The sequence below is a fragment of the Vespa mandarinia genome, chromosome 1 (genome assembly GCF_050613455.1).
Source record: "Vespa mandarinia isolate Hongniang chromosome 1, ASM5061345v1, whole genome shotgun sequence".
Taxonomy (NCBI): Eukaryota; Metazoa; Arthropoda; class Insecta; order Hymenoptera; family Vespidae; genus Vespa; species Vespa mandarinia.
The window spans coordinates 20,328,158-20,351,458 of record NC_140810.1 but is presented as its reverse complement, the minus strand read 5'-3'; the positions used below and the strand labels follow the sequence as shown (position 1 = coordinate 20,351,458).

Below are 23,301 nucleotides of genomic sequence, written 5' to 3'. Positions count from 1 at the left end.
ATTTACTTCGCGAAACTCTATTATCTTTTTATAAATACAGTCTGTGCGATTGTTAAAAAAGCAAAAAGGTTTACAAACAAACACTGACTCTAACGATTGCATTGCACGCAATCGATGTAAATACTTATTTATTATACTCCTTGTATGTTAAAGACTGTTTAATTAATTGAAAATTAACGAAAATATTAATTTATAAGTTCTCGCGATTAGAAATAGAGAGTATCGATGTTCACTGGTCGGAGTGCAAAGGAAAACTAACTCGCGAACCGTCAAAGTTAATAGAAGGAGAATTTATGTTTATATTGCAGAAGGCCAACAATCCCGAGAAAAAGTTTTAAAGTATAGATATTTTAAATTAGAATTATTTTATGTATCTCGCGCGTTTTCGTCTTTTTAATGTTTAAACGAATCTACTATTGTTTAAATATTTATTTATTGTGCTCCTTGTATGTTAAAGACTGTTTAATTAATTGAAAATTAACGAAAATATTAATTTATAAGTTCTCGCGATTAGAAATAGAGAGTATCGATGTTCACTGGTCGGAGTGCAAAGGAAAACTAACTCGCGAACCGTCAAAGTTAATAGAAGGAGAATTTATGTTTATATTGCAGAAGGCCAACAATCCCGAGAAAAAGTTTTAAAGTATAGATATTTTAAATTAGAATTATTTTATGTATCTCGCGCGTTTTCGTCTTTTTAATGTTTAAACGAATCTACTATTGTTTAAATATTTATTTATTGTGCTCCTTGTATGTTAAAGACTGTTTAATTAATTGAAAATTAACGAAAATATTAATTTATAAGTTCTCGCGATTAGAAATAGAGAGTATCGATGTTCACTGGTCGAAGTGCAAAGGAAAACTAACTCGCGAACCGTCAAAGTTAATAGAAGGAGAATTTATGTTTATATTGCAGAAGGCCAACAATCCCGAGAAAAAGTTTTAAAGTATAGATATTTTAAATTAGAATTATTTTATGTATCTCGCGCGTTTTCGTCTTTTTAATGTTTAAACGAATCTACTATTGTTTAAATACTTATTTATTGCGCTCCTTGTATGTTAAAGACTGTTTAATTAATTGAAAATTAACGAAAATATTAATTTATAAGTTCTCGCGATTAGAAATAGAGAGTATCGATGTTCACTGGTCGAAGTGCAAAGGAAAACTAACTCGCGAACCGTCAAAGTTAATAGAAGGAGAATTTATGTTTATATTGCAGAAGGCCAACAATCCCGAGAAAAAGTTTTAAAGTATAGATATTTTAAATTAGAATTATTTTATGTATCTCGCGCGTTTTCGTCTTTTTAATGTTTAAACGAATCTACTATTGTTTAAATATTTATTTATTGTGCTCCTTGTATGTTAAAGACTGTTTAATTAATTGAAAATTAACGAAAATATTAATTTATAAGTTCTCGCGATTAGAAATAGAGAGTATCGATGTTCACTGGTCGGAGTGCAAAGGAAAACTAACTCGCGAACCGTCAAAGTTAATAGAAGGAGAATTTATGTTTATATTGCAGAAGGCCAACAATCCCGAGAAAAAGTTTTAAAGTATAGATATTTTAAATTAGAATTATTTTATGTATCTCGCGCGTTTTCGTCTTTTTAATGTTTAAACGAATCTACTATTGTTTAAATATTTATTTATTGTGCTCCTTGTATGTTAAAGACTGTTTAATTAATTGAAAATTAACGAAAATATTAATTTATAAGTTCTCGCGATTAGAAATAGAGAGTATCGATGTTCACTGGTCGAAGTGCAAAGGAAAACTAACTCGCGAACCGTCAAAGTTAATAGAAGGAGAATTTATGTTTATATTGCAGAAGGCCAACAATCCCGAGAAAAAGTTTTAAAGTATAGATATTTTAAATTAGAATTATTTTATGTATCTCGCGCGTTTTCGTCTTTTTAATGTTTAAACGAATCTACTATTGTTTAAATACTTATTTATTGCGCTCCTTGTATGTTAAAGACTGTTTAATTAATTGAAAATTAACGAAAATATTAATTTATAAGTTCTCGCGATTAGAAATAGAGAGTATCGATGTTCACTGGTCGAAGTGCAAAGGAAAACTAACTCGCGAACCGTCAAAGTTAATAGAAGGAGAATTTATGTTTATATTGCAGAAGGCCAACAATCCCGAGAAAAAGTTTTAAAGTATAGATATTTTAAATTAGAATTATTTTATGTATCTCGCGCGTTTTCGTCTTTTTAATGTTTAAACGAATCTACTATTGTTTAAATACTTATTTATTGCGCTCCTTGTATGTTAAAGACTGTTTAATTAATTGAAAATTAACGAAAATATTAATTTATAAGTTCTCGCGATTAGAAATAGAGAGTATCGATGTTCACTGGTCGAAGTGCAAAGGAAAACTAACTCGCGAACCGTCAAAGTTAATAGAAGGAGAATTTATGTTTATATTGCAGAAGGCCAACAATCCCGAGAAAAAGTTTTAAAGTATAGATATTTTAAATTAGAATTATTTTATGTATCTCGCGCGTTTTCGTCTTTTTAATGTTTAAACGAATCTACTATTGTTTAAATATTTATTTATTGCGCTCCTTGTATGTTAAAGACTGTTTAATTAATTGAAAATTAACGAAAATATTAATTTATAAGTTCTCGCGATTAGAAATAGAGAGTATCGATGTTCACTGGTCGGAGTGCAAAGGAAAACTAACTCGCGAACCGTCAAAGTTAATAGAAGGAGAATTTATGTTTATATTGCAGAAGGCCAACAATCCCGAGAAAAAGTTTTAAAGTATAGATATTTTAAATTAGAATTATTTTATGTATCTCGCGCGTTTTCGTCTTTTTAATGTTTAAACGAATCTACTATTGTTTAAATATTTATTTATTGCGCTCCTTGTATGTTAAAGACTGTTTAATTAATTGAAAATTAACGAAAATATTAATTTATAAGTTCTCGCGATTAGAAATAGAGAGTATCGATGTTCACTGGTCGGAGTGCAAAGGAAAACTAACTCGCGAACCGTCAAAGTTAATAGAAGGAGAATTTATGTTTATATTGCAGAAGGCCAACAATCCCGAGAAAAAGTTTTAAAGTATAGATATTTTAAATTAGAATTATTTTATGTATCTCGCGCGTTTTCGTCTTTTTAATGTTTAAACGAATCTACTATTGTTTAAATATTTATTTATTGTGCTCCTTGTATGTTAAAGACTGTTTAATTAATTGAAAATTAACGAAAATATTAATTTATAAGTTCTCGCGATTAGAAATAGAGAGTATCGATGTTCACTGGTCGGAGTGCAAAGGAAAACTAACTCGCGAACCGTCAAAGTTAATAGAAGGAGAATTTATGTTTATATTGCAGAAGGCCAACAATCCCGAGAAAAAGTTTTAAAGTATAGATATTTTAAATTAGAATTATTTTATGTATCTCGCGCGTTTTCGTCTTTTTAATGTTTAAACGAATCTACTATTGTTTAAATATTTATTTATTGTGCTCCTTGTATGTTAAAGACTGTTTAATTAATTGAAAATTAACGAAAATATTAATTTATAAGTTCTCGCGATTAGAAATAGAGAGTATCGATGTTCACTGGTCGGAGTGCAAAGGAAAACTAACTCGCGAACCGTCAAAGTTAATAGAAGGAGAATTTATGTTTATATTGCAGAAGGCCAACAATCCCGAGATAAAATTTTGAAGTATAGGAATTTTAAATTAGAATTATTTTAACTATCTCGTGTGTTTTCGTCTTTTTAATATTTAAATGAATCTACTATTGTTGAAATATTTAATTATTGCACTCCGTGTACATTGGAAATTGTTTAAGTAATTATAAAATTAATGAAAATATTTATTTGTAAGTTTTCGCGGTTAAAAATAAAGAGTACCGATATTCACTGGTAAAAGTTCAAAGGGAAACTAACTCGCGAATCGTCAAAGTTAATAGAAGGACCGTTTATGTTTATATTGCAGAAGGCCAACAATCCCGAGAAAAAGTTTCAAAGTATAGATATTTTAAATTAGAATTATTTTAAGTTTTACGCTGTTTACTGTCTATTTAATGTTTAAAAGAATGTACACCTGTTTAAATATTATTTTTTTTATTCCGCATGCAATTAAAATTTTTTAAATATTTGAAAAAAATGTCGAGAGTATTAATTTATTAGTTTTCACATTTAGAAAGAGAGAGTTACGATGCTAACGCGTCGAAATACAAAAAATGACTAATACGGTAATTGTTAAAGCTAATTAAAAGACCTAATATGTTTATATTTCACAAGGCCAAGTACGCAGAGATAAAAATTTTTAAGTATTGAAATTTGATGTTAATATTATTTTTTTTTGCTCCTTACGATCTTTGTAATGTTTAAGCGAATGTACTATTTTTTATTTATTAATTTGTTGAACTTCGCGTACTTTTATATTTTTGAAATAAATCTGAAATCACCGAAAATATTAAATTTTATATTTGCAGTTTTAAGATGAGAGAGCTTAAATGTTTACTCGTTCAAATGTAAAAGAGAACTAATTTGAAAAGTTTGAAAGTTAATCAAAAACCTGTTTTTGTTGATGTTAAATAATAGTTATGACTTCGGGTTAAAAATTCGAAATATTAAATTAAATTATTTATTAGTTTTTTATACTCCGTTTATATACTGTTATTGTGGCTCAGTTGTTAGTTACGCACGAAAAGAATATAATGTAAATAAACTTATTTGGTATAATAGAGGCATAGGGAGCACGTTTCATTTTTATGTTTGTAGTTTATATTTTATTCATAGCTGTCGCTGATGTCGCACACGCTATCAGCAAAAGATGGTAAGTAGCCTTAAAACAACGCGGGTTGTCATAATTGATATATAAGTGAACTTTTCAATTTGTGAAAATATTCTATTTATTATAACAGTTATAATTATTTTGTTTATGTAAATGGAACAAAAAAGAAAAAAATATTACTTTCCGAATAAGGAAAGTAATCAAAAAAAACGTAAACACTTTACTTTAGAAACAGGCATGACAGGATTTCTATGCACGTGTAATTTTCGTGAAAAGGACTGTGTAAGAGATGCATATAAAATACTTAACGAATTTGCCGATGAAATTTATGGATTAAATAAAGATAAGGTATATCGGTCTATTGAGTAAAGTAATTGAAACTTTTACGAAAATTGTTATCTATATGCTACATAATTTTTTTTTTTGAGGTATCAACAATATGTACGAATGATGGCTCTATGGTAAATGAAATACAGTCTCCTGAAAGTAATCAGCAAAATAATAGCGATGAAGAAGATATATCAACTGCTTTAAGCAAAGAAATTAATCAGTTAAAAGCAGAGTCTGAGAAACCAATTGCTTCAAGAAGATTTCAGGTAGATTTTCTATGAAATTAAATTTTTCATTATCTATATACTAACTATATAACTTTTGCTAGGTTGTACATACTGGTGTAAAGAATGTAGTTTTTATTAAAAGTACATTATCTAATCCTTTAGAATTAGTTAGTCATATAATCAAAGAATTAGACAGAACTAAACAGCAACGCAGTAGATTTTTATTAAGACTTTTACCAATAGAAATTGTATGCAAAGCATATATGAACGATATCAGATCAACAGCAAGTGTGATACTTGAAAAATATTTTTCTCAAGAACCAAAAACTTACAGTATTGTATTTAAGTAAGTATTATTCAGTGATAATCAAGATTTATGCAATTATTGGTAGTATTATTACAAATATAATAAAAAGTCTTTTCTTCAGTCGTCACAGTAATGACAATATACATAGAGAAGAAATTATTAATGACCTAGCAGAAATAATAAAGAAAAAGAATCCAGGAAATAGAGCAAATTTAAAAAATCCAGAACTTGCTGTTGTGGTAGAAGTAATACGGGGTATATGTTTAATATCAGTTGCACCTGATTATTATAAATATAGGAAATACAACTTACTTGAAATTTGTGCTGTAAAGCAAAATATGGCATGTGCCAAGGTATATTATATATCAATGATTATGTATGAATATTAATGATAATTTGCAGATAAATAATGTTTAATTATTTTCTTTAGGATTCTACAATAAAGGATTCAGATATAGACAAGAAAGAAATTGAAATTTCAAATAAGTCTATTACTAATGCTGAAGATTCATTAACACAAGACAATGAAAATGACAATGTAACAAAGTTTGAAACATCAAATATAACCAAATGAATACGGGATGAAAAGTGACAGTATGTTTGCTTATAATTTAAAAGAGGAAAAGATAATATTTAGTTAATTGTAATCAAAAGTGAGTTCTTGTAAAAAATTCATTTTTCTCTATATAAAGTTTGTTTAGTTATCAAAGTAGAATATAATATATGAATAGCATACATATGAATAGCATATATATATATATATATATATATATATATATATATTTGTGTGCTATTATTACTGACTTGTCAATATATGTATTGTATTATACGTATGTTCTTACAAAATATTATATATTATTCTTACAAAACTTGAGTAGTATTTTACAAATATTCTAACGTTAATTTATCATATTATTTAACACACAAAGTTTCTTTTTAAATTTTATTTCATTTTTAACAATTTTTTAGCACTCATATGATACCCATACATTTTTTATGAAAGTAAAATATATTATTTCAATAATACCAATTAAATCATAAATATATTTTATATATTAATATTAAATTAAAGTATTCTATATAAAAAAAATGGAAATAAATGTAAGCTATCTACAATTTATAAAACGAAAAATATCAAGGTCCCATGGTGTAATGGTTAGCACTCTGGACTCTGAATCCAGCGATCCGAGTTCAAATCTCGGTGGGACCTGGGATTTTTAATTTTTATTAAATTTCATGATTTTTATTTTTAGAAATGCTTATTTTTTATATATTAATAAGAACATAATAATATGCAAAAATATATGAAATCTTTTTAGAAACAATATTAATTGGAGAAAACTCATTAATAGATATTGTTGCATATTTAAAGCTGAACATAAGATTCAGCGCCATCAGCTGACCGTGTCGTTTTTATGAATTAAATTTATTATGTGTAGCGTTGATGTGTTGAAGTACAGCGCTCATTTGTTTAGTGGCGGTTTATATTTGGGAGAAAATAAGATTTCAATGGGTGTGTACTATTGTCAAAATCGAAAAATTAATACGAATTCCATAAATTTCTTATTGAATCATATTTTTGTCATATGCATATTTGGGATAAATAACTGAACTGTAATAACGTAAGTATTTTCGTATTAAGATATAACCTCACAGTCACAAATTGTTTGGAACATCTAACGAATTATCCATTACAACGTTGGACATCGAAATGATATAGCACATCATAATATATTAAAATTGTTTACAGTGTTTGTGTACAAGATAAAAAATTGATTAAAAATGAGTGCGCGTCTTTTAAAAGATCCTGCTACCGTTAGTAGCCGTATATTCGTAGGTCATTTACAAACAGATGATATGACAAAACATGAACTAGAAGAACACTTTTCAAAATATGGAACTATTGTGGGATCACTGATAAATCGAGGATTTGGTTTTGTTCAATTTGAAGAAGAACAATCTGCTCAGAAAGCTATTCAAAATGAAAATGGAGCAATGTTTAAAGGCAGAAGAATAGGTGAAAAATCTTTTCATTTTTTCTCATTCAAATTTTAATATATTATTGAAACCTTGTTAAATCAGTACTGTTAAATCAGTAAATTCTTCTTTATAGATGTTAGACCTGCTAAAAAAGATTCTCAATCTGGTAGTAATAATGCAGGTGGAGGAAGTAATAGCGGAGGAATAAATAATTCTGGCAGTATAGGTGGTTCTGGTATAGGTAATGCTAACAATGGACCAGGAAAACCACAGGGTAGCTCTAATAATCAATTTGGTAGCACAAACAATCATTTTAACAACGCAAATGACTCCTTTAGTAGTGGAAGTCAAGGGTTTAATAATACGAGCCAGAGTCTTGCTAATGATAATCAATTTGGCAGCAATTTAAAAGGAAACAGTTCTATGACGAGTCAATTCATTGATGGAAATCAGAGTAGAGATAGTACAAATGATCAATTTGGCAATATGAACCAACATCGTGGAAATAATAATGATCAATTTAATAATAATAATCAGAATAGAAACAGCAATCAGTTTGGTACTGGTAATCAAAACAGAAGTGGAAATGAACCATTTGGTACTGGTCCAGGTAATCAGAATAGAGGTGGAAACAATCAGTTTGGCCTTGCTACAAATCAAAATAGGCCGGGTGGCAACCAAAATCGTAATCAAAATATACCTGGTGGTAATCAAAATTCAGGCAGTGGAGGTGGAGGAGGTACTACTCCAGGTGGAGGTGGTAGATTACGAGGCACTAGAGGTGGAAAAAATAGAAATAAAAATAGAGATAATTCTTCTGGGAACAATTTTAGAGATCGTAGTCCCATTAATAGAGGCACTCGTATAGATGATAAAGCTGGCCGTGATTGGGATCATAAACCAAATGACAGACTACGTAGCAATACTTTTGGAGGAAGAGACTCTTTTAATGATAGTAGCTCTCGTTATGATGATTTCAAAAATTCTGGCCCGCGAGATATGAATATAAGCTTTGGGTAAAATTCTTTTATAAAAATATTGATATTAAAAATAGAATAGCATTTTACAGAAATATATTTTTTAGAAACACTGGAAATACAGATTATCCAGCAATTGCAGCTGAAAAAAATGACTGTGAAATTATAGTAGTTAATAAAGCATTAACGTAAGTTGATATTTTTTACTAATGAATATTTTTTACATATGTCATAACAAATTATATATAATTATAGAGAATATGCAGAAGCCATTGAAATGCGTTTGAAGAAAGTAGGTTTAACGGTAGATCTATTATTTCCGAATGAAGATGTTCTTTTGAGCCGTGTTCTTGGTAATATAGCAAGTCGTGGTTGTTTATATGCTGTGGTAGTGACCCCTATTAACCAGGAACATCACTCTCTCACACTTAACATTTTACATGGTTTACCTCAAGGTAACTAATTGTTAATTGTTTAGTTACTTAAGTGCATGTACATATTTGCACATGTATAATTTTAATTGATTTATAGAGCACAGAAATATGCCCGTTGAAGATGCTATTAATTTAATATCAAGGGATTTTGCTAATTACAAAGCAGGAGGTCGTTCAGTTCCTCTTAATACTCCACTTGCAATCGAGCGTCATCCTGACGCCATCCAAGTCCTTTTAAATATGTTAGCAGATAATCGTCAATTGACTGTACTACAATATGACAGAGTTATAAAATATCTCGAAGTTAAAAGAGAAGAACAAGTACAAGTAGAGTTGGGTGATGCAAAAGACATACCAGCTGCAACAACATTGACAGTTAATGATCCGAAACAAGCTGAGCTGCAATCGAGAATACTTAATATTTTGAATAGCAATAAAAGCAACTCGTCAGCACCAGCACCCAGTCCAGTTCCAGCACCAACACCAGCACCGGCTCCTGTCCCTCCAGCTAATTGGGGAACAGGTAAAAGATATAGAATTACACTGATAAACTTTAAATTCTATATACACACTATTTGGTACTCCAATAATTTTTGTAATATAGATATTATTGGTGTGATAGTATCAATAAATCAGGACAGTTCAACATTGAATGTTAAATCAAATATCTAATAGATATCCCATCATTAATTTTTGCTAGCAGCAAATATTAAAATTATATTATTTTTTTATTATAATTTTCTTCATTTTAATATTTAATTATTTCATAAACAGCTTTCTGTAAAAAATTTATATTAATAATTTATATATTTAGTATAGTACACTGAAGCATAAGCTTAGTGTTATTGTTTTATAGTAAAACTGCAGTTGTGCTGAGTCTTTTGTAATGATTATAAAGGATTCTACTATTTCCTTTATTGTACTGTGGTACAAATCATGTCTTGCACACAATGCTTTATGAAATTTTTTATACATTAGGGAAGATAATTCCTGCGTGACACACGTCAATATTTATCTTCTCTTTATTTTAATACCGCGTATACGGATTTTTGCTATGCAATTTCCGTTTTTTATCCGTGAATAATACTTCTCTTGAAGAAGTTATTACGTGCGCGTTCTTACGTGCAATTACGATTGTTCTTAATCAGAACGAACTTCGTACGCTTTGAAATTAATTAAGTGCAAAGTGGTGTTTTGTGAAATTGCGGCACAGTGTGGTCAAAGCGAACGAACTTCAAATCATACTTTGTCTGGGCTTGTACCCACCGACTTCATGAACACATCATGTTATGCCAGCAGCATCAACAAATGCCACATCAGCATCAACAACTTCTACAACTACTACGGGAGTTTCTCCATCGCCATTATTAAATGATCCAACGGTTCAAAAGGCTCTTGACAGTTTGTTACAAGGCAATTTGCTCAAAAGTATTGGTGACCAACAACCAGCAGCAGCAGCAGCAGCAACAACAACACCTCTTTTTGCAGCTTTTCCTAATATTGGTCGTTTTTAACTAGCTTCACAGTAATTCATAAAACTTTGTTAATTACTCAGACCATTTTGTTCTTAATCACTCATTTTTGCTACCTTATTCAATGATAAATATATTGCACACTTTATGAAAATTGTAGGAAAATGACATAAATCATTTTCTTATACTCAATACTGCATACTGTATCCCTATATTTTAATTCTTTAAGAAATGCTTTCTTTACCTACAATCATATTAAAACTACAATGCTTCGTATACTAGAAAATTTTTTTCTAATAGAATCCTCAAAGTTTGCCTAAATTATTCTAAATGATCATATTACTTTTAATCACGTGTATGTAATTCCTTTACATTATTGAAAACTTTTGTTGAATAATGTAGAAAAATTGAATATCTTATTGAATCTTTATATTTGAACTTACATTTAATAGGGACTCGGTGTAATAGCAGTATGAAAATTTTTTAATTGTAAATGTCTCATTCTCTGATATAAATAATCAGAGATGGTATGTGTACTGCTACTATATGATTTCATCATAAACTCAGTATAAAAATTACTATGGTATGATATGATATGATTTTAATTTAATATAAACGCGATATTAATTTGTTCAATTACACATAATGACTTATATTATGGAATATAATGATATTATAAACTTAATCGGCCTTTTATTGTTTTCTAGGAGTAGCAGTAATATCAAAATTTATTTCTTTTACTTCATACAAATAATGTAAAAATATTTTTCATTAATAAGAAGACAGTTACATTTTAAAAATAATATATAGAATCTTATATACAACTAAATCAATTTTTATGTATATATATATTCTTCAATGATTTTTTTTATATAATTTATAAACTTTACACTATCATAATGAATTATTAAATATGAATTTCTCAAGTCCTGCTAAAAATAGTTTCATCTTACTTTTAAATGTGACAATATAGTGCATTTCTTTCCGTTAACGAATATTTTTTTTCATATATTAATAATATAGATTTCTTTCTTATTATTAATAGGAATAAAATATACTTACTTTCTTAAAAGGTAAAGTATCATTACAGACTTATAATGTTCAATGATATAGTTACATGTACACATTAGTTTACTGTAATTCCTTCATATTGACACTGATTGATAAATAAATAAATGTGTGTATGTATATATATATATATATATGTATATATATATATATATATATATATATATATATATATATGTATGTATATACATATGTGTGTGTATATATATATATATATACACATTTCTTCAAGTTGATGTAAAAATGATGTGCATGTATTTAGTGTCATCTAGCAAAATATACATATAACTTAAATAAAAAATTTTTAAAAACACTCATGTCTTTTATTAAATGTACTGCTTAATATATAAACCCATGTATTACGGATCTAAAAAACAAAATATATAATATATAATACACAAGTGCATTGTTTATATTATTAATCGCATTAATTCCTTTCATATGTTTATAAATAAAGCAGTAGAAAAAACTTAAAAAATCAATAATTGTTAATGCAAGAAAAGCAACTTTATTAAGGCTAATTTATAAGATGCTAGATGGATAAAGGAAAATAAAGCAGCAGTTTTTACGAAGCATATAAATAAGCCATTATATATAAGCAAGCCAAGCAATTATCATTTCGTTTAAAATAATTTAAATCACTTAAATTTACCTAAATAGTAACTTTTTAGATATTGTTCTGCATGAACTATCTCCTCACATGGTTGAGATACTTCTTTATATAAAATATTAAGAACGTTTTTTACTGCATCGATATCATAGATATTCTTAAGCAATCTTTGTTTAAAGGGTTTTAATTTTTCTACGAGTTGCTTATTTTGGGTAATCGAACCCACGTGATTATGTAGTATTTCAGTATAAATGGGCCAATTAAATACACATGCAGAACATTGACAATCAAAAAAATAATCCTGCATTATTTTTTCTTTCCTTTCTAAACGTGACATATATGCATATTCAGGGCCATAACTTGTAAAAATTTGATCTCCTGTTAAAATTGGATGTAACGCACGAGTAATCATAGTCAGTCCTTCAAAATGTCTAAACGTATTTGGACTACATGAATGATTGTACAAACTGTGTGTTACATATAAACCTGATCCAGATTTTACTCCTGGCTCTTGTTGTACCTAACAAAAGTAAAACAAAGAATAAAGTAACAATAAAGTACCACGTACATTTTACATATTTATGAAACTTACTGAAAAACAATTAGAAGACATAATAACACATGCCCGAAACATAATACTACCACAAAATTTTAAATTAGAAAATTCTCTTATATCTTCCAAATAATCTATTTCATATTTTTTGCCAAAGAAATTAGTCTGTGTAGCTAGAAGAATAGTAGCAAGTGCTGAAATACATGCAAATGCACTGATACCTATTAATGGTCTAGTAATCATATTTGTTGCAAGACTTAAAGCAGATCGAGCACTAAAACTATAAAATACACCCTCATCTGAAAAACCTGCTGTCCTATTATCTAAAGGTAAAAAATTACATTTAAGTATGTTATGCTAATTGTGTAATGTATCAAATATTAAAAATATAAAAATACCAGGATTGAATTCTGCAATTTTCATATCTTCTTGTAATTCCTTTATCTTGGAACCATTTTCTGTTACAATAATTAACAGTCTGATAATTTTAGTAAGCATTCTTATCTTGTCTTTATCAACGTTCAATAAATTTTTTAATAGTACCAAAATTGGACATTCTGTCACATGAGCCATATCCCAAGCTATCTTTTTACATTCTTCTGAACAATATTGTGCAATTGGACAATTTGAACACGGTATTAAATTATAACATCTTGAAAGACATTGATGACAATGGGTGTAGAACCTACAATATTAAAAATATTTAAAAATAAATTTAATTATTAAAACGTCATTATACCTGTCCTCATAGATGACATGTGCATACGGATTTTCAATGGTAACTATATCTCCTGGACTCAAATTTTTTGTAGCTATAAGGTGACGTCCAAATTCTTTAGAAAAAACAATTTTGATACCATCGCTAGCAGCAGGACACTCCTTATTTTGACCATAAGCAAGAGATAAAGAACCTTCTTTCTCTAAATATCTTGGTTTTTGTGTTGTACATTTGATAGGAAAATGACTGATATTAAAAAATCGTTTTTCATGATTATCAAGCAATAAATTTCTTTCTTTATTTTTATCATTAATATGTATATCATTAGTATCTGTTTTTGTAATGTCTTCTTTTACATTTTGATTTAAACAAATTTGATCTATAATTTTTTCAATGTTAGTATGTTTATTCTCGGATATTTGTAAAATTTTCTTAAGTTCATCGATTGCTTTGGCTCCTCTTTCCATAAGTTTTGTTCTTTTATTTTCTGGATACCCATATAATAAAGCAGCATCAATATCTATCAAACATTCTTTATACATTTCTTTTCTGAACAAAGCTGCAGATCTATTCGCATGTGCATATGCCATTAACTCTTTATTATTAGCATATGCTAAACTTTTAGTATAACTCTCTATAGCATCAATGTCATCGCCCACAACAAAATGTTGATTTCCTATATTAAAAAAAAAAAAAAAAAAAAAAAATTTGTACTCGTATAAAATAAAAATATATTAGGTAAGAAAGTTTTTATTTACCTTCTTCTCTATATCTGACTGCATCCTCTGTATTTTTTCTTTCAACATTTAATGGTGGCAATTGAGATTTTACCATATTTTGTAAAATATGTCCAACAAGAGCTTCACATTCCTTTTGTAAACCGTATCCCACATGTGAAACATTCTTTTGTTTAAGATTCAATATTAACTCTTTTGCTAAATCCATATTATAATCATAAGATATTATAAAAATAATAACAATTTATTTTGAAATAAAATTATATATAACTTCTGCAAAGCTGCAAATAATATTGGAATTACAATGAGTAAAAAATATATAAAATCATATATTTTAAAAATAAATTATTCAAATTAAATATTAACATTCACACTACTGTTCAATTCCTTTGTTTATATTAACATCACTGTACTATTCAACAAATTTCTATACTTGCAATAAATATATATTGTATTAGAAGTTGGTTACTTAAAAAATTACAGGCTATTGCATTGGCCAAAGTAGTACATGTACTAAGATTAAGACTATGAGATGAGACTAAAATTACCTCTAGGAAAATGAAAGAGGGAACTAAAGACTGTTTAACTACACAATCAAAACAAGTACACTCTTAGCGTAATTTAATCCATTAGGAATTTATTATATCAATAATACACTACATATTTTGTATGTATAATTAAAGATATAAGTTTGGATTTTTAAGTAGCACTATATATGACCTACACGTAATAAAAAACAAACATAACAATATTATATTATTATATTTTTGTGATATCTTACACATTTAAGTGCTGAAAATAGGAAGAAATTGTTTCTAGTATTCAAACCATTTAAAATTAGCTTGAAATATAATAGATAGAGATATATAAAGATTTAATATTTTTAATTATTTATGAAAAAAACAAACAAAAATAAATGATTAATATTATGTATATTTATTTTATTCTTGAAAAATAAATTCATGGGAGTATTTATAGAAAATTCTGTATAGGAAATAGATTGCTTATATTGTAACATGAATGTGAATGTACTAAGTACAAAGAACTTGGCTATAATCCAAATTTGCAGCAGTATTTAGCACACAATCATTTATCTTTTACATTCCCCTGTATTATTTTTAAATGTTATAGAAATAAAAAAATAATCAAATGTTGAAAATAATTTTCTTTAAACTTTTTTTTTCTCAATGGAGTTAAATTTCTCAAGCCAAGATAAAACTAATATAATTATAATAAAAAATGTATAATATACATACATATATATATATATGTATGTGTGTGTGTGTGTATAATAAGAAAAAACGCATATTAAAGATATTTGTGTATTATTTTTTTCATGTATTAAATGACAATAACTTTTTGAAATCAGTAGTCGACTGTTATAGCCAGAATAGAAATAGTTTTATATGTCAAATGATTGTTAATACAAACTTTCTCTTTATTAAGAACTATTTTAAATAACTCAGTCTTCTTCCCTTTCTAAGTTTATATGATTGCTAAACTTTGCATATAACTGAGTCTTCAATTCATTCATCAATGACTTTAATTCATCGCATTTACTTTCCAAACTTGCTATTTCTGCTTTCTTTTTTTCTTTAGCATTTTCTAAACAATTCTGTAATTATAAATAAATGTAACATATAGTATTAAAATATATATTTTTAAATTATAATTTTGTTTCCATTTATGGATTATAAACACCTGTGTTTTTTCAATATCTTGATAAACAAAAACTTCTCCAATAGAATATGGTATCTTAACGTCATCGTCTGCAAGAGTCAATTCATCACAAGCATCTTCTAAATTTTTCAATTCATTCTGTGAATATAAAAAAGTAATTCAGTTTCGCCAATTTTACATGAAATTGAACAACGTATGACCAAATAAGGCTATGAATTAGCAAAACTATCTAAGAATAGATATTTTTTTTGTAATCACTTGTTTAAATTTAAGTTCTTCTTTATAATCTTCCAATTTAGCATTTTGTTTTGCAAATCTGTTGATTTTCTGTTGATCATCATAAGTAATATGAACATCAGAATCCTGTAAACGTAAAGAAATAAATTAACCTTTCTAATACTGTAATAAGACACCTTTAACAATTCACTTACCGGTTGAAATCCACCTTGTTCATTTTTTCCTCCGGCCATAATTATTTATTTATTTATTAATAAATTTTTAATGATTTATAAATTACGTATATATTTATAAAACGTACTTTACACAAATTAATATTAATCGGAAACCGAATATTCTACTTTCTTATACATCCATAACATTTTGTAATTCACGCGCATGCGCTCGAAAACATCATGTTAATACGCATGCGCATAAAATCTATTCGGGACTAATTTTTATAAAATAATAGTGATTAATAAATGTTAATATACGTTAACAATGATGTTTATATATATATATATATATATATATATATATATATATGTATTATTATGTATATATTGAATGAAGTAATGATTGTATCCATTGAAATTAATCGAGATAATGAAAAAAAGAAAAACTATATATTTTTAAAGAAGATTCATATTCTCACAGAATATGAAAAGCCAATTATTTATTATAAAAATACATTATTGAAGAAATTACATAAATTTGCAGTCATTAAGATGAAGATCTTTAGCTACCATATGTGCAGTAACATACATCATTTTATTTTTATTTTTTAAATATGTATCAATCGCAGTCTGACGCATTTCCTTCCATTTGTAAAGATCACGAAATATCGGGCGAACAAATTTCAATCGCCCTTGTTCTGTAGCAAAATCTAAAGCATCTGATACTTTTGATGCCCAACGACTTTTTATACACAAACGTAGCCATAAAAATCTGGATGTACAAACATATTAATAAAAAAAATACATCTATTATTTCGCACTTAATTAATTTTATACTTAATTTACCTTATTTCAGCATTCTTTATAGAATTAAAATCATATGTATCTTGCATAGTTTCAAGTTTTTGTAATGACAAAATAGTAGATGATGCACGTAACTCAGCTAAAAATGTTATCTTTTGAATTGCAGTTAAATTTTGTATGTCATTTTTGTCAAAAGGTGATGTAGTAGTTTCATCCCATGAAATCCATTTTTGTGCTAATTCAGTGCAGGCAATAGCTAAACTTTTATCATAATTCGGTATAACTGGTGGCATGCCAGGTGTATTAAACCATGCATTCCAATCCACCGAATCTAATAGCTAAAATAAAAATTTCGTGTTTAATATTTTTTTATTTTTAATGCAATGTGCAATAATGTTGTTACCTCAATCTTATTTGGAAAATACTTGTATAAATATTCCTTCCAAGTATTAGTAACTATACTTTTATATTCATATGTACTTAAATATGATTTTAAAAAGGGTTCAAATACGTCTGAACCACCCAATAGTTGCTCTAAATAAAATAAAAGTGTATGACCTTTTTCATAAGGTACAACTGAAAATGAATCATCAGGATTGATCCCTATTAAGCTTGGAATTAAATTTGTTATCTGATTTGATTTTCCAAGTGTTTCAATCTGTAAAAAAATCTCTATATAACAAATGGTATTCATATCTTTTATTTAATATTTTCTGAACAAACATATATAAAGTAATATATCAATATTTTAGTTTACTTACACATTCTTCCAAAGATTTAAGTCCATTTATTGCACTGAATTGCCTATATTTTTCACCAAACATCCTTCCATTTATTTTTCTCTCAACAAACATTGTGAAACCTTCATTCAACCAAAAATGTTCAAAATTTGCATTAGTTACTAAATTCCCAGTCCAACTATGTGCAATTTCATGAGCTACTACATTAGCTAGAGAACGATCTCCAGCAAGAAGAGTTGGTGTTACAAATGTTAGACATGGATTTTCCATTCCCCCAAATGGAAAGCTTGGTGGGAGCACTAATAAGTCATATACACCTATAGAAGATAATATTATATGAAAATAATCAATTACTAAAAATATATATTTTTTACAAAATAATACTATACCCCACACATAGGGTCCACATATTTGTTCGGCAATTTGTAACATAGTCTCAGTTTCAGCAAATTCATATGCACTGCGATCTATATATTCTTGTTCAGCCCAGACAGTACTTCTAGGACCAATCTTTTTAGATGCTAATACACCAACTGCAATAGCTATTAAGTACGATGGTACTGGAATAGGTTGGTGAAATCTGTATATTTTCGTTGTTTCATTATTTGTAACATCATCTAATAAAGCAGACATTAATACTGTCATCTCTTGTGGTGCTGATATCTAAATGATTTACTGCATTTGTTAAATAGATTCATACTTTCATATTATATTATATTAAATATCTGTTTACCTTAGCAGAATAAGTGAATTTGACAGATGGAGTATCTTGACAAGGAAGCACAGATCTAGCATGTATAGCCTTTACAACATAATTTAATATGTTTATATATGTATAATAAAAATATTTTTTCTATAATAATTAAGATATAAATAAAATATTTACCTCACACTGAGAAAATAGATAAGGATGTTTTCCTCCAGTTGTTTGTTCTGGTGTCAACCATTGTAAACCAGTTGCATCTGATGCTGTCTCATAGTTAATTTCAATTTTATATCTGAAGATGAAATTTTTTAATTATTAATAAAACTATAAACAAATAATTTAATTATTACCTTGTATCATTTTCATTAGTTGAATTTACAGGTGTTGGTAATTCAATAATAAACTTAGAACCATATCCAATATCACTTTCTACTTTATAATTCAAAGTAGATCCATTATCAACATTAATAACTGATAATATAATAAGATTACGATTATCTAAAATCTAAACATTTAATATGGTACAATTAATATTTTATATATTATATATTATATATTATTATATATTACATATATATATATATATATATATATATATATATATATGTACATAATATGACATAAAAGATAGAAAAGTAATAGAAAGGGATAATTCGATTAATTTCTTACCACTGTATTCGTAGCTCCTTTTTTTTCTATGTCCAGAATTGCTTTACCTGACAAAACTTTTCTATCAAAATCAACATTTAACTCTAGATGAATATGGGTTACAACTGCTAAATCTGTAAATATTTATTTATAATAATTGCTAATAAAAATATTATATATGTGTAAATATTAATTTTTATATTTTATACAATTTTTATAATGATATACATCAAACATATTTATTATAATATACTATATAATTAATGATAAAATGCAAATATGAAATACCTGGTCTAGAAAATGAATTTGGATCATTCTCACTTAAAGCCATTTTATATATGTATATTAAATTATAAACAAATATTTAAATAGATTTTTATGAAATTACAATGACGATGTTACAAGTCACGGATTCTATTAAATGACATGCGCAGTGTAACAAAGATAAATTTCTTAGATTTTGTTTATCATTAAAGATAAAGTATATCCATTTTTATCAGAAATATTAGTGAACTATCCAAATTATTTTATATAGTGTTCACATAGTATTATTCTTCGAAAGGTACTATTTATGTATATATATTTGTATACATATTATATATATATATATATATATATATATATATTTCTTATTATATATGTATATTTCTTTTTATGAGGTTATAGTTTCTTGCATTTCATAAAAATTACAAACACATATTACTTTTGAATATTTATCATCTATGTCTACTACGCTGTCTCTTTTTTATATTTGTCATGTGTCACAAATTAATGAAAAATTTATTGCAATTATTACCAATTATTAATAAAAAATTCCCTATAGTTAACATTCGTTTAGAGTTTTTTAATTATTCACTAGCTAGAAAGCATTTGTCGATTCTAGAAACTCTGAACTTCATGATTCTTTAGTTTACAAATGATGATAATTGAGTGTGTAGAATTGTCAAACTAATGTTACTTATAATTATTTAAGGGAAGAAGACGAAGATATCGAAATATAGAACTTTATCGTTTTACTTTTATTGAAGAATTATGACACCGATGAGTGATAGTAGTTCATTACCTAAAACAAAAAAGCCATCAGGTAAGAATTGTAATTTTGCATTAATATTTATGAAAATTATGTTGCATTAATATTGATGAAAAATATTCATTTCATTATGTCATCTTTTGATATATGTCTACTATTTTTGACAGATAGCGCATTCAAACAGCAACGTTTACCTGCTTGGCAACCTATTCTTACTGCTGGAACTGTTTTACCAACATTTTTTGTAATAGGAGTTGCATTTATACCAGTTGGAATTGGATTATTATACTTTTCTGATAAAGTAAAAGAACAAACAATAGATTATACCTATTGTAATTCTAATAGTACTGATGGTAAAAGATGTATAGATATAATTGCACAAAATCCAAAAAATGCTTGTTATTGTGAAATAAATTTTGTATTATCTACGGATTTTGACGGAGAAGTTTATATGTATTATGGCTTAACAAACTTCTATCAGAATCATCGTCGATATGTTAAATCTAGGGATGATAATCAATTATTAGGAATATTATCAGATGAAGTATCTAGTGATTGTAAACCATTTGCATATGAAGTTAATGAACATAATATTACGAAACCAATAGTTCCATGTGGAGCTATAGCCAATTCTCTCTTTAGTGATGAATTAACATTACATTCTGAAAGAAATCGAAAAGATGTACCATTATTAAAAACTGGCATAGCATGGCCTTCTGATAAAAATATCAAATTTAAAAATCCAGAAGGTGATTTAAGAGAAATATTTTCTTCCGAGAGATTTGCTAAACCAAAAAATTGGGAAAAACATATCTATGACTTAGACCCACATAATGCAAGTAATAATGGATTTCAAAATGAAGATCTCATTGTATGGATGAGAACTGCTGCTTTACCAACATTTAGAAAATTATACCGTAGGGTTGATCATTCTGTTGAAGGTTTTACTGAAGGCTTACTTGCAGGAAATTATACACTCAGAGTTAAATATTGTATGAAAATTTCTTTTTATAAAGGAAACATGTTTTTATTTAATATATACATATTTAATATATACATATTTTATTTTAGCATATTCAGTGTCTTCTTTTGATGGTACCAAAAGAATGATTCTAAGCACAACGTCACTTTTGGGTGGAAAAAATCCATTTCTTGGTATTGCGTACATAGTGGTTGGATGTATTTGCTTAGTACTTGGAATAGCATTATCAATCATACATATAAAATATTCCAAGAGGTAAGAATTATTATAGTATAAATCAATTTGAAATCTGATTTTATTTTTTTATAAAATGAAAATTGTGTATATTATTGAATAATTGAATATTAAGGAATCAATTTTTCCAATATAAGATTAATAATAATATTCTATTGAACAGTAAACATTTTTAGAGAATAAAAAAAATATATATATACAATTGTTATTGACAATGAATCATTATATAATGTTATACAGCAAACTAATGTAAAGACGACAACAAGAAAATATGTTTAAGGCACCATAATTGTTCTTGTAAGTGTTTGTAAAGTTGTGTTATGTTTGTCCAGTGTAATTTGATCAGTCGAAGTATGCATTTTATATCTTTTCTTTTTATAAAAATGTATTATTAAATGTATTGTACTGTTTTTATAATTCGGAATGTCTTATAAAACAAGCTATTTTATTTTTATACAGATTTAGTAGCATGCAATTTAACAAATGAAAAAAATGCATGTGATTGTTGAATGTCATTTAATATTTCAGTTTGTTATTATTTATGTATATATTTCATTTCAAACATTCATATTATATTTAAATATAATTGAAGATATTTGCATTAATTTAAAATAATCTACTTATAAAAGCATGTCAATCATTTCTGAAATGTGATTATATCATTATTTATAGTTAATTATTTCAAAGTTATTTAAAAATTTAGGTCAAGTATTATAACATATTGGTAAAAACATGTAATCTTTATTATTTAGAAGATTAAGATTACTTATTATTTTGTATTAATATGTATAAAATATTAGATATATATTACTCTTAGCATATTTTTTTTATAATTTTAATACAGTTTTTTATTCTTTTTTTATGCATCATGTATGCATTTGCTGTAATTATATTTTAGACTAATTTTTTTATATAAATAATACAAATATTTATGGTAGAATTCTTTTTTTAGCACAACTGAGATGATTGATGTGAATCCATCTACAGAATATCAGTAAGAGTAACTGGATTTAAAAACAATATTTATTGAATTGTGTTGGGCTAACTACCTCTATAATGAGATATAAATATATAATTTTGTCGTATCTGGTCCTGCAGTTAAAAGAAACATTACAGTTTTAAAATAGTAAAAAAAATTGATTTTTATAAAAGTTAAGATGTTATAAATTACTTTATATTAGTAACAACGAAAAGGTGTAATTAATGAAAACACATTTTTGTGTACATCAATTATTATCACTAATATTACACGAAATAGTTATTTTGTATTATATGTTATGAATTTTAGAGATTTATATAGAGAGTGTTTTATACCAAATGCTATATCAGAATTAGTTTCTTCTTAATATTTTTATTTATTGATGTAATATTTTATTTTTAAGTTCTTCATATTTAAGTAATACATATTTGTATTATTTTTGTCAGTATTGCGAGTAAATAATACTAAGATATAACTATTTGAAAGATGTTCTATATATATATACATATATATAGAATATATATGTAACTGTAAGTAAAATAACAAAAAGTATAAGTGACAAATTTTATCCAAAGAACATAGATTTTAGAAGTAAATTGTTTTCCTTCTGATTTAAGATCTTATTCCAATCAATAATAATCTTGAAAATTTATAAAGTTGCAATAATGCAATTTTTCCATACCTACATTTTATTTTCACAAATAATTAGTAGCATAAATTATTGTTCATAAGCATTTTTAACTTGTACAATTTCAAATATTAAAAAAAATAGTATGTGCCTTATCTATAGAAGAAACTATTGAATTTAGCGTCTTATTTATGTCTTTGAATCTAAACAAAGACGTGGTTACTATTCTAAATAAACGAATCTTTAGTATTAATTGAAAGTATATCTTTATTGTCATTATAATAAACTCACAAGTTCGTGCTTT

At 26.7% G+C, this 23,301-nt stretch overlaps 6 protein-coding genes and 1 non-coding gene across 13 annotated transcripts; 4 read left to right on the top strand and 3 right to left on the bottom strand.

Moving 5' to 3' along the window:
* The first annotated feature begins 4,698 nt into the window (after positions 1-4,698).
* LOC118447447 (THUMP domain-containing protein 1) lies at positions 4,699-7,085 on the top strand. Of its 2 annotated transcripts, XR_014982383.1 has the most exons (6): positions 4,699-5,109; positions 5,190-5,357; positions 5,420-5,664; positions 5,747-5,978; positions 6,056-6,278; positions 6,945-7,085. XR_014982383.1 is itself a non-coding variant. In XM_035879382.2 (5 exons), the coding sequence occupies exons 1-5, from the start codon at positions 4,915-4,917 to the stop codon at positions 6,197-6,199; spliced, it is 984 nt and encodes a 327-aa protein (XP_035735275.1). In that variant the 5' UTR covers positions 4,700-4,914; the 3' UTR covers positions 6,200-6,366. The 2 variants fall into 2 exon arrangements, 1 of the variants encoding a protein (XP_035735275.1); XM_035879382.2 differs by lacking the exon at positions 6,945-7,085 and having other exon boundaries at positions 4,700-5,109; positions 6,056-6,366.
* TRNAQ-CUG (transfer RNA glutamine (anticodon CUG)) lies at positions 6,764-6,835 on the top strand. The gene has a single exon. It is a non-coding gene; the product is annotated as a tRNA-Gln (tRNA).
* A 20-nt stretch (positions 7,086-7,105) lies between the features above and the next one.
* Neos (nuclear receptor coactivator protein neosin) lies at positions 7,106-10,530 on the top strand. Of its 2 annotated transcripts, none has more exons than XM_035879381.2 (7): positions 7,106-7,247; positions 7,376-7,642; positions 7,739-8,621; positions 8,690-8,770; positions 8,838-9,037; positions 9,114-9,539; positions 10,316-10,530. In XM_035879381.2, the coding sequence occupies exons 2-7, from the start codon at positions 7,408-7,410 to the stop codon at positions 10,528-10,530; spliced, it is 2,040 nt and encodes a 679-aa protein (XP_035735274.1). In that variant the 5' UTR covers positions 7,106-7,247; positions 7,376-7,407. The 2 variants fall into 2 exon arrangements, with proteins under 2 accessions (XP_035735274.1, XP_035735273.1); XM_035879380.2 differs by having other exon boundaries at positions 10,313-10,530.
* A 1,256-nt stretch (positions 10,531-11,786) lies between these two features.
* On the bottom strand, positions 11,787-14,872 carry LOC118447488 (protein-lysine N-methyltransferase SMYD4). Of its 2 annotated transcripts, XM_035879481.2 has the most exons (7): positions 14,541-14,872; positions 14,196-14,455; positions 13,459-14,113; positions 13,118-13,404; positions 12,759-13,042; positions 12,209-12,686; positions 11,787-11,923 (listed from the first exon to the last, which is right to left on the bottom strand). In XM_035879481.2, the coding sequence occupies exons 2-7, from the start codon at positions 14,380-14,382 to the stop codon at positions 11,916-11,918; spliced, it is 1,899 nt and encodes a 632-aa protein (XP_035735374.1). In that variant the 5' UTR covers positions 14,383-14,455; positions 14,541-14,872; the 3' UTR covers positions 11,787-11,915. The 2 variants fall into 2 exon arrangements, with proteins under 2 accessions (XP_035735374.1, XP_035735372.1); XM_035879479.2 differs by lacking the exon at positions 11,787-11,923 and having other exon boundaries at positions 12,050-12,686.
* Positions 14,873-15,480: 608 nt separating this feature from the next.
* On the bottom strand, positions 15,481-16,462 carry Pfdn4 (prefoldin subunit 4). Its single transcript, XM_035879482.2, has 4 exons — positions 16,286-16,462; positions 16,113-16,217; positions 15,876-15,992; positions 15,481-15,789 (listed from the first exon to the last, which is right to left on the bottom strand). Exons 1-4 carry the CDS (start codon positions 16,322-16,324, stop codon positions 15,637-15,639), a joined length of 414 nt encoding a protein of 137 aa, XP_035735375.1. The 5' UTR covers positions 16,325-16,462; the 3' UTR covers positions 15,481-15,636.
* A 235-nt stretch (positions 16,463-16,697) lies between these two features.
* Positions 16,698-19,619, bottom strand: LOC118447442 (leukotriene A-4 hydrolase-like). Its single transcript, XM_035879375.2, has 10 exons — positions 19,433-19,619; positions 19,166-19,278; positions 18,847-19,001; positions 18,677-18,788; positions 18,524-18,592; positions 18,180-18,453; positions 17,812-18,107; positions 17,454-17,708; positions 17,093-17,388; positions 16,698-17,018 (listed from the first exon to the last, which is right to left on the bottom strand). The coding sequence occupies exons 1-10, from the start codon at positions 19,473-19,475 to the stop codon at positions 16,775-16,777; spliced, it is 1,857 nt and encodes a 618-aa protein (XP_035735268.1). The 5' UTR covers positions 19,476-19,619; the 3' UTR covers positions 16,698-16,774.
* On the top strand, positions 19,143-22,824 carry CDC50 (cell cycle control protein 50A). 4 transcript variants are annotated; one of them, XM_085656721.1, is made up of 5 exons: positions 19,143-19,280; positions 20,118-20,228; positions 20,342-21,166; positions 21,246-21,411; positions 22,343-22,811. In XM_085656721.1, exons 2-5 carry the CDS (start codon positions 20,177-20,179, stop codon positions 22,386-22,388), a joined length of 1,089 nt encoding a protein of 362 aa, XP_085512847.1. In that variant the 5' UTR covers positions 19,143-19,280; positions 20,118-20,176; the 3' UTR covers positions 22,389-22,811. The 4 variants fall into 4 exon arrangements, with proteins under 4 accessions (XP_085512847.1, XP_035735270.1, XP_035735271.1 ...); XM_035879377.2 differs by lacking the exon at positions 19,143-19,280 and adding an exon at positions 19,573-19,706; XM_035879378.2 differs by lacking the exon at positions 19,143-19,280 and adding an exon at positions 21,631-21,687 and having other exon boundaries at positions 20,002-20,228; positions 22,343-22,824.
* Positions 22,825-23,301: the final 477 nt, after the last annotated feature.

Coding starts and splice junctions, on each gene's coding strand:
- Pfdn4 (XM_035879482.2), bottom strand. CDS start 16,324: ATGGCCGGAGGAAAAAATGAACAAGGTGGATTTCAACCG. Junction 16,218..16,285: donor AACAAGGTGGATTTCAACCG/GTAAGTGAATTG, acceptor TTACGTTTACAG/GATTCTGATGTTCATATTAC. Junction 15,993..16,112: donor AAGAACTTAAATTTAAACAA/GTGATTACAAAA, acceptor TTATATTCACAG/AATGAATTGAAAAATTTAGA.
- Neos (XM_035879380.2), top strand. CDS start 7,408: ATGAGTGCGCGTCTTTTAAAAGATCCTGCTACCGTTAGTAGCCGTATA. Junction 8,771..8,837: donor GTAGTTAATAAAGCATTAAC/GTAAGTTGATAT, acceptor ATATAATTATAG/AGAATATGCAGAAGCCATTG. Junction 9,540..10,312: donor TCCAGCTAATTGGGGAACAG/GTAAAAGATATA, acceptor ATGTTATGCCAG/CAGCATCAACAAATGCCACA.
- LOC118447447 (XM_035879382.2), top strand. CDS start 4,915: ATGGAACAAAAAAGAAAAAAATATTACTTTCCGAATAAGGAAAGTAAT. Junction 5,358..5,419: donor TTGCTTCAAGAAGATTTCAG/GTAGATTTTCTA, acceptor AACTTTTGCTAG/GTTGTACATACTGGTGTAAA. Junction 5,979..6,055: donor AAAATATGGCATGTGCCAAG/GTATATTATATA, acceptor TATTTTCTTTAG/GATTCTACAATAAAGGATTC.
- CDC50 (XM_085656721.1), top strand. CDS start 20,177: ATGACACCGATGAGTGATAGTAGTTCATTACCTAAAACAAAAAAGCCA. Junction 21,167..21,245: donor TACACTCAGAGTTAAATATT/GTATGAAAATTT, acceptor ATTTTATTTTAG/CATATTCAGTGTCTTCTTTT. Junction 21,412..22,342: donor CATATAAAATATTCCAAGAG/GTAAGAATTATT, acceptor TTCTTTTTTTAG/CACAACTGAGATGATTGATG.
- LOC118447442 (XM_035879375.2), bottom strand. CDS start 19,475: ATGGCTTTAAGTGAGAATGATCCAAATTCATTTTCTAGACCAG. Junction 18,789..18,846: donor ACTAATGAAAATGATACAAG/GTAATAATTAAA, acceptor TTTCATCTTCAG/ATATAAAATTGAAATTAACT. Junction 17,389..17,453: donor ATTTTCCAAATAAGATTGAG/GTAACAACATTA, acceptor TTTTTATTTTAG/CTATTAGATTCGGTGGATTG.
- LOC118447488 (XM_035879479.2), bottom strand. CDS start 14,382: ATGGATTTAGCAAAAGAGTTAATATTGAATCTTAAACAAAAGAATGTT. Junction 14,114..14,195: donor AGTCAGATATAGAGAAGAAG/GTAAATAAAAAC, acceptor TTTTTAATATAG/GAAATCAACATTTTGTTGTG. Junction 13,043..13,117: donor AATTGCAGAATTCAATCCTG/GTATTTTTATAT, acceptor TTTTACCTTTAG/ATAATAGGACAGCAGGTTTT.